Here is a 9508-nt window from a genome sequence, read left to right as displayed (position 1 = left end):
CTTTAAGGACAGTATTAAGTAAAAAATCTTAAACACATACATACCTACTCTTTTTTCTAAAAGGTTTCCTTGTTGTGCCAACTTGATTGCATGTATATAGCCAAATGAAGCGTCATATCCAAGCATTTCACAATATATAAGTCTCACCATACATTCCTTCATCATTTTCTGTAAAGCAAAATAACCAGTAATTGCATAAATAAGTAGAATGTTTTGTTTTTTTAAATTATATTGCAATCATTTCACAGAGGAAATCCCTTAGTCCTGGCACTAAAGAAATAACCAATACATATATTATAAATTCATAACCTGAAGTCAAACTTTATAAATAAAAGTTGCTCCAAAACTTAGTTCACCAACAGTATTGATTTTAGTAAAATTATTTTAACTTTTTTTTTTTAAGATTTTATCCATTTATTCATGAGAGACACAGAGAGAGGCAGAGACATAGGCAGACAGAGAAGCAGGCTCCCTGTGGAGAGCCCGATGCTGGACTCAGAGCCAACACCAGGCTCAATCTCACAACCCTAACATCATGACCTGAGCCAAAATCAACAGTCAGATGCTCAACTAAGGCACCCAGGCACACCCTAATTGTAGCTATGTCTAATTCTAAATGTGTAAATTTGGTTATAATGTGAAACACATGGTCCTCAGACAAAATTTCACCAATAGTAATATGACTTGGCTTCTAGAATGGAGCACATCATTTTAATATACTTTGCCAAATAAAAACATCCATAAAATTCCCACAAGTCGGGGATCCCTGGGTGGCTCAACGGTTTAGCGCCTGCCTTCGGCCCAGGGCGTGATCCTGGAGTCCCAGGATCGAGTCCCACGTCGGGCTCCCTGCATGGAGCCTGCTTCTCCCTCTGCCTGTATCTCTGCCTCTCTCTCTCTCTCCCCCTCTCTCTCTCTCTCATAAATAAAATATTAAAAAAAAATTCCCACAACTTGGTAATAATTTGTAAAGAAAATAACTTTCACATTTAAAAACCAAATTACACACGGACTTTCTTCAGAATTATTTTATTGTACGTAATATGCAATAGTCTGTTTTACAGACATTCTTTTTAAACAACTCTGGTATAGCTATTATATAAACAATATTTAATTTTTTTAACCAGGTCTTTCAATACTGACAATATAAGCTAATTAAGTTGTTTAAGGCATTGTATAAATGTTTTCAGTATAATATTTGCATTCTCAAAAAAAAAAAAAAATATTTGCATTCTCAATATCTATAATAAATTTTAATCATAAATAAAAATATAAATAAAATGTGTTTCAAAATAAGCTCACACCTATTTTAATATATAAAAATTAATCAAGGTTAGTATATTACACAAAATACCTGGAAAATAACAAATAATAAGCAAGGATAATAATATTTAATATTTCATTCATATTTATGTATGTATTTCATATTTATATATGTAAATATGAAGAGTTTTTTTAAAAACCATAGGAAAATCAAGCTTGGAGAAAAAGATTTTTAATACAGGTCACTTATGTTTAAAGTAATAAAAGTTAAATCATTAGTATATTAAGACTACTAAGTACTGAAAAAACAAGCTTAAAAGATACTAGAAGTCCCTCTTCAAAAGCTTCCACATCAATTAGGAGTGAAAGTATTCATCTAATCTATTAAGTACCAATCCTGGTTTTCAAACATTTTATCTCAGAGTTTTTCAAAAGTCATGATGAGCTCTATTTTATCAAAATTAAGAAATGTGTGGGAAATATCAGAAAGGGAGACAGAACATAAAGACTCCTAACTCTGGGAAACGAACTAGGGGTGGTGGAAGGGGAGGAGGGCGGGGGGTGGGGGTGAGTGGGTGACGGGCACTAAGGGGGATACTTGATGGGATGAGCACTGGGTGTTATTCTGTATGTTGGTAAATTGAACACCAATAAAAATTATTTTATTAAAAAAATAAAATAAAAATAAAAGCTTAAAAAATTATACATGCATACATTATTATTCTCTTAGAGAAGAAAGTCCATTTCCCAATACAGAATTTTTTTTTTATAATTTCTCTACCAAACTGTCATACAACTTCTACACAACCACCTCAGGGACAGACTATAAAGCATGCCCAGATGGGCACCTGAGTGGCTCAATCGGTTAAGTGCCCAACTCTTGATTTTGGCTCAGGTCATAATCTCAGGGTTATGGAATCAAGCCCTGCCTGGGGCTCCATGCTGAGCGTGGAGCTTGCTTGGGATTCTCTTTTCTCCCTCTACCCCATCACGCGCGCGCTCTCTCTCTCCCTCTCTCAAAAAAAAAAAGAAAGAAAGCATGTCCAGAGCTGGATGGTCACAATGATTATAAAATCTTCCTTCCGAACTCTGGCTCCCTAACTTATCTTATTTCTCCAGGTATGTCAACTATAAAAAATAGAAATAAAACAAAGTAAAAAGACAGAAACCACTTCTGCTGGGATCCCCGGGTGGCTCAGCGGTTTAGCACCTGCCTTTGGCCCAGGGCACAATCCCGGAGTCCCAGGATCGAGTCCCGCATTGGGATCCCGGCATGGAGCCCGCTTCTCCCTCTGCCTGTGTCTCTGCCTCTCTCTCCTCTCTCTATGACTATCATGAATAAATAATAAATAAAAATAATAAAAAATATTTAAAAAAAAAGAAACCACTTCTGCTTAACATTTCTATCAAATATCATGAGTAAATATCACAATGATTTCATACATATACACACACAGATATATCTATACATATACACATAAATATAGCAGATTAAGCTAGGTTTTGAGCTTCATTTGTCCACATTACTATGATAATAAAAGGAAATATATACACTCTTAGACTTTAAAAGTGTTATTTATGTACATAAGCATGCGTTCATGCAAAATGATCACCCCAATATTTTTATTAGAAGAGGGAAAATACTCCCACAGTGATGTACACACAGGAGGTACTCACTAAATATTTGCTGAATAATGTTGCGTGGCAAAATCTCATTATATGAAACATGAAAATTAATTAAAAGGAAAAAAATTTAAGTCTTAATCTAACTATGTAGAAACATTGACCTGCATAGAGCGGCTACTCATTAAACAGCTGCTAAATGAATGCTGTTTGAAAAATCAAATTACATGGAACTCAAGTTCTAAAATAACTGGAACTCGATTTAGGTGTTGTGCAATATAGTTTTACAGTAAGAAAACCATGTTTCTGCCTTGTTCACATATAATTCAGGGCTGAAAGTATTACTTCAGATGATATATGGTAACTTTTTCCCAGTGCACAACATTAAAACAATAAGAAAGGCACTGGAGTCCCATCAGTATTGCCACATTTATGTAATTATCATCACATTGGCATTGAATTGTCATCAGTCAAGCAAGTCTTGCTTCAGTGCCACCAGTCAATAATAAAAAGCTCAAGCTCTGACTTGCTATCATCCATAACTGACTGTGACCATAACAAATTAGATTTTAGTAACTGATCAATTAGATGCCACTATAGACTCCATAGTGGACCAGATTTCAAATATAAAATGTGCTGGCACTAGCTATACAAACTTACCAGTGTTGTAGTAGGAGCAGAAACAGTTGCTTTCAGATTACTCAATTCCTGTTGGATTAGTTTCTCTTCCTCCTGAAACAATGAAAGTATTTAAATGCATGAATAACTGTCTTTCCAAACTCTAACAATATTTCTTGAAAGGAAAAATATGATACTTTCAATGACAAAAAAAATCACATTATTTTGAAGGACAGTTATAAAAATTATGTGCTTAACATTGGCCTAAAGGCCAATGTTTCATTCCTGGAAAGAATAATCCATCATGCCTTTTTCCTTCACTTAATTATTGTCCCCTCAAGGACAGTCTAGCAGAAAATGTTTTGTTTTGAATTAAAGGTGGAGAGAAAGAAGAAAAGAAATTTTTCATGAATTGGTCCAGGATAAGGTTCTCACACTTTCTCTTTAAGAGTAAAAAGTCCTGGGGAGCCCAGGTGGCACAGTGGTTTAGTGCTGTCTTCAGCCCAGGGCCCAATCCTGAAGATCCGGGATCAAGTCCCGCATCGGGCTCCCTGCACGGAGCCTGCTTCTCCCTCTGCCTGTGTCTCTGCCTCTCTCTCTCTCCGTGTGTCTCTCATGAATGAATGAATAAGTAATCTTTAAAAAATAAAAAAGTAAAAAGTCCTGGGGCGCCTGGCTGGCTCAGTCAGTAGAGCATGCAACTCTCGATCTTGGGGTTCCAAGGTTGAGCCCCACATTGTGTGTAGAGATAATAAAAAAATAAAAAATTTTAATAAACAAGTAAAAAGTTTTCAAAGAATAACAAGTAGCATAAGAGCCATATGCTTCCTTCTTATTTTCTCCTTATTCCTCACATCCTTTCTCTCACTTCCCATCTCTCTCATACACACAATAAATACACCATTGTGATCACTTCTGTCTGCACAGTGTTTCACCTCTTTAGCACACTTGAATATTGGTCTCATTTTTGGCTAACATAATGCTATCTTTAAATTACACATTGAATCAGGGGCGCCTGGGTGGCTCGGTGGTTAAGCAACTGCCTTTGGCTTGGGTAGTGATCCTGGGGTCCTGGATTGAGTCTGCATCTTGCTCCTGGCACGGAGCCTGTTTCTCCCTCTGCCTGTGTCTCTGCCTCTCTCTCTCTCTCTCTCTGTCTCTCATGAATAAATGGGTAAAATCTTTAAAAAAAAAAAAAAAAAGTTACACATTGGATCAGCAGATGTCCATTAGGTAGATTATCAAGAACCACTAGTGAAGTACTGCCACATTTCCACATTTAGATATCTTATGTACAGCTTCAAACTGCAATTTAAGATCAAAAATAATTCTTTTTTTTAAATTTCACTCAGAATCTCACAAAAATGAGTAAAGGACAAAGCGTTGAGACAAGCAATAGTATGTCCATAATTATGATTTCTGAATATGAAGCAGAAATACAGCATCCAGTGGCATATCATCTTATTTCACATTTTAAAACAAAAATGTTTTAGGGCAGCCCGGGTGGCTCAGTGGTTTAGCGCCTGTCTTTGGCCCAGGGCGTGATCCTGGAGTCCCGGTATGGAGTCCCACGTAGGGCTCCCAGCATGGAGGCTGCTTCTTTTTTTTCTTTTCTTTTTTTTTTTAAGATTTTCTTTATTTATTCATGATAGACAGAGAGAGAGAGAGAGAGAGAGAGAGGCAGAGACACAGGCAGAGGGAGAAGCAGGCTCCATGCAGGGAGCCCGATGCGGGACTCCATCCCGGGTCTCCAGGATCGTGCCCTGGGCCGAAGGCAGGCGCCAAACCGCTGAGCCACCCAGGGATCCCCATGGAGCCTGCTTCTCCCTCTGCCCATGTCTCTGCCTCTCTCTCTCTGTGTGTCTCTCATGAATAAATAAATAAAATCTTTTTTTAAAAAAAATGTTTTAAACCCCCAGGGCACTTTGAAGGAAATCCTTCTCTGTCATTTCTCCTCTCTGGGCACCTACCTGTCATCGTATATTGCTTATATCTGTCTTAAGCTCCAATTCCTTGGGAAAAAGGAAATAAGTTTTATTCTTTTCCCTCGGTGTCTAACACATAACCTCTCCCATAAGCATATTTTGAACAAATTACGACGTAACACATTTATCTTGCACAACCCGTTCACCTACCAAAAGTCTGCGGACGCTTAATACCTTCTATGACAACTGCTGATTTTCAATGCCCACCTGAGGCCGACAACAAATTTTACATTTTGGGAGAATGACGCTTTTTCTTTGCAACCCCCCTCCCTCCCCCGGTTGGTCTAACCTAAGAACCTCGAGCTCCCCAAAGATGCTGAACGATAGGTTCAGATGGCAGGGTCTGTTCCGGCGTGTGAAGGGACCTGCAAAGGAACTTTGTAGAAGGTAAACAAAGCTGGCACTGGCTCGGCACTTGGTGTTTTCACTCGCTTGATGGCCCATCTAATCCTCAAAACAACCTATAGAATACGTATGGGTGCTTGTCCACGTCAACGTTCCAGGAAATACGAGAAGGCTCAACAATTAATGAGGCTGCCCCAGATAATAATGACTCAGGGTCGGGGCCAACCGTGGAAACTCGGCCTGCCAGCTGTCGGTCCCGGAAGGAAACTGACGCTTCCAGACAGACGCAGGGACCGACTGGACGCCTATCGCAGCCCCTGAGCTCCCCCGGAGCTCCGGCGGGGCTAGGCCTCCCAGCGCGAGGGCCTCCCCACACCGCCCACACCCCCCTCGGGCGCCCCTGACCTCCCGGCCCCGGGAGCACGTACGTGCTTGGAGGTTAGCGCTGTGATGCCGCGGACGAGGCCGCCCAGCCGCGAAGAGAAAGAAGCCTTGACGCCCGCGGGCCCGCCCACCGACTGGTTCTGCAAAAAGAGTCCCGGCAGCGCCGTCAGCGTCTTCTCCACTATGTCGCTCATCGCCGCCGCCGCCGCCGCCGCCGCCGCCACCGCCCGCGATCGGGCCGCCGCCCGCCTGCATGCCCGGCCCCTGCCCAGACGCCGGCCCGGCCTCCGTAGACACTTCCTGTTTGTTTGAAAAAGAAATCTTTATTCGCGTCCAGCGCGGACAAGGACAGTGTCGTTCTCGAGAGAGGCCGCCGGAGGGCGCGAGACTCCGCGTGATGAAACCGCGAGCGGCGCAGACGACCCTGACAGCTCACGCTGGGGCCGCCGGGAGGAAGCCGCTGGGCCGGGTCCCTCTCACGCTGTGACGTCAACTCATGACTACACACCAGGTAAAAATAGAGGGAGTCAGGATGCCTGGGGGCTCGGCGGTGGAGCGTCTGCCCTCACCGGATCGAGTCCCACGTCGGGCTCCCTGCGTGGAGCCTGCTTCTCCCTCTGCCTGTGTCTCTGCCTCTCTCTCTCTCTCTGTGTCTCTCATGAATAAGTAAAATATTTTAATTTTTTTTAATTTTTTTAAATTAAAAAAAAAAATAGACGAGTCTGTGTCATTCCCTGGGTTGCTTCTCCATGCCCCACTGCCTTGTAAGTTTGATAGGTGCTGTAATCTGTCAGGGTGGAGCAATTCATGAAAACCTTTAGCTTCATTGCTGGAGGGAACTCAGTTATTTTGGAGACTAGCGTGAAAAGCCCAGTGGTATCTGCTAGCCTGAGGTTGCGGTCCCGATTACGGTGAGCAATGGATCAAGGACGCGGCAGTAGTTGAAAAGAGAGATCAGGGGATCCCTGGGTGGCGCAGCGGTTTAGCCCCTGCCTTTGGCCCAGCGCGCAGTCCTGGAGTCTCAGGATCGAGTCCTGCGTCAGGCTCCTGGCATGGAGCCTGCTTCTCTCTCTCTTTCTATGTCTATCATAAATAAATATTTTAAAAAATAAAAAAATAAAAGAGAGATCAGGAAACAGCCAGGGATAGTAGCTCTCCATCCATCCCTAACTGACCACAGGCTGCATGCACACGCAGGAGACACAAGGCCTGTTGGAAAGTAAAAGGCAGACACGAAAACTGCCTAAAATGTGAAAGTTCTCTCCAAACCACACATATATCTAGTAGCAGAGATTGGAAGTCTTACTGGTTCTGGGCATTTGAGCACAACCTCTGATCAATTCCTGGCTGACTACTAAGCTGTGCGGGTACAGGATGACCCCTAAAAAGAGAGATATCCAAAGGTTTAGTCCAGGCAAGTTACTAAACAAAGAAAAAAAAAACAGCAACAATTATCACTAAGGGTAGAAATCAGAAACTAGATTTGCTACAGAATTTTACCTAAAATGTTCAGCTTTCCTGGAGGGATGACAATTCTGGACTTCAGATTATATTACAAAGCTGTAGTGATCAAACAGTATGGTATTAGCACAAAAAAATAGGCACATAAATCAACGGAACAGAATAGAAAACCCAGAGATGAACCTACAGCTGCATGGTCAATCTTTGACAAAGCAGGAAATAATATCCAATGGGGAAAAAAATCTTTTCAACAAATGGTGTTGGGAAAACTGGACAGCAACAAGCAAAATAATGGAATTGGACCACTTTCTTATACCAAACACAAAAATAAATTAAAAATGGATTAAAGACCTAAATGTGAGACATGAAACCATTAAGATCTAGAGGAGAATACAGGCAGTTAACCTCTTTGATATCAGCTATAGCAACTTCTTACTAGTTGTCTCCTGAGGCAAGGGAAACAAAAGCAAAAATAAACTATTGTGACTTCCTCAAAATAAAAAACTTCTACACAGCAAAGGAAACAATAAAACTAAAAGGCAACCTTCAAAATAGAAGATATTTGCAAATGACATATGTGATAAAGAGTTAATATTTAAAATATATAAGGAACTTATCTAACTCAACACCCAAAAAATGAATAATCCAATTAAAAAATGGACAGAAGACATGAGTCGACATTTTTCCAAAGAAGACATATAGATGATCAACAGACACATGAAAAGATTATCAACATCACTAGTCATCAGGGAAATACAAAGCAAAACTACAATGAGCTATCACCTCACACCTGTCAGAATAGCTAAAATCAACAACACGAGAAGCAACAGGCGTGGGCAAAGGTGTGAACAAAGGGGAACTCTCCTGTGCTGCTGGTGGGAATGCAAACTGGTGTGGTCACTCTGAAAAACAGTATAGAGTGTCCTCAAAAATAGAACTACCCCATGACCCAGCAATTGCACTACTAGGTATTTACCAAAAGAAAACAAAAACACTTATACAAAAGGATATATGCACCCCAGTGTTTATAGCAGCACATCTGCAACAGCCCAAGTAAGGAAACAGCCCGAGTGTCCATCAACTGATGAATGGATAACAAAGATGTGGTATATGTATATAATGAAATATCACTCATCCATTAAAAGAATGAAATCTTGCCATTTGCAATGACATGGATAGAGTTAGAGAATATACTAAGCCAAATAAGTCAGTCAGAGAAAGACAAATACTGTATGATTTCACTCATATGGGAAATTTAAGAAACAAAACAAATGAGGATGGGGGTGGGGAGAGAGAGGCAAACCAAGAAACAGACTCTTAACTATACAGAACAAACTGATGGTTACCAGAAGGGAGTGGGGTGGGGGAATGGGTGACATAGGTTATGGCAACTAAGGTGGGCACTTGTGATGAGCACTGCAAGATGTATGGAAGTGTTGAATCAGTAAATTGTGTCCCTGAAACTAATACTACACTGTATGTCAGCTAACTAGAATTTAAATAAAAACTCTAAAAAATAAAAACATAAAGTGTCCAGCTTTCAACAACAAAATTATGAGAGTTTCAGAAAAACAGGAAAATATGACCTATATGCAGAGGAAAAAGCAATTGATATAAACTGTCTCTGAGTGGGCCTACATGTTGGATTTAGAACAAAGATTTCAAAGCAATTATATAAATATGTTCAAAGAACTCAAAAAAATCATGTTTAAGTAACTAAAAGAATATATGACAACAATGACTTAACAAATAGATAACTCAATAAAGAGATGCAATCTATTTTTAAAAAGAGAACCAAATGTAAATTCTGAAGTTGAAAAGTTATAATA

General features: G+C 40.4%; 1 protein-coding gene and 1 long non-coding RNA gene across 3 annotated transcripts in view; one reads left to right on the top strand and one right to left on the bottom strand.

Moving 5' to 3' along the window:
* The window catches only part of AP4E1 (adaptor related protein complex 4 subunit epsilon 1), a 55096-nt gene extending 48624 nt beyond the window's left edge, over window positions 1-6472 (bottom strand). The window contains exons 1-3 of one of the 2 annotated variants that reach the window (XM_038580414.1): window positions 6263-6472; window positions 3547-3618; window positions 45-168 (exon numbers count right to left, since the gene is read on the bottom strand). In XM_038580414.1, coding sequence (XP_038436342.1) covers window positions 45-168; window positions 3547-3618; window positions 6263-6412 — 346 coding nt within the window. In that variant the 5' untranslated portion in view covers window positions 6413-6472. Of the gene's footprint in view, window positions 1-44; window positions 169-3546; window positions 3619-5778; window positions 5925-6262 lie in introns of those variants that run through there. The other variant, XM_038580415.1, reaches the window with a different exon arrangement.
* Window positions 6454-9508, top strand: part of LOC111093281 — a 69945-nt gene continuing 66890 nt past the window's right edge. Inside the window, exon 1 of the long non-coding RNA XR_005381651.1 lies at window positions 6454-6729. This is a non-coding gene — a long non-coding RNA (uncharacterized LOC111093281). The remainder of the gene's footprint in view (window positions 6730-9508) is intronic.

This window comes from Canis lupus, chromosome 30 (assembly GCF_011100685.1).
Source record: "Canis lupus familiaris isolate Mischka breed German Shepherd chromosome 30, alternate assembly UU_Cfam_GSD_1.0, whole genome shotgun sequence".
NCBI classification, from domain to species: domain Eukaryota; kingdom Metazoa; phylum Chordata; class Mammalia; order Carnivora; family Canidae; genus Canis; species Canis lupus.
This window is presented reverse-complemented; position numbering and strand designations above follow the sequence as displayed.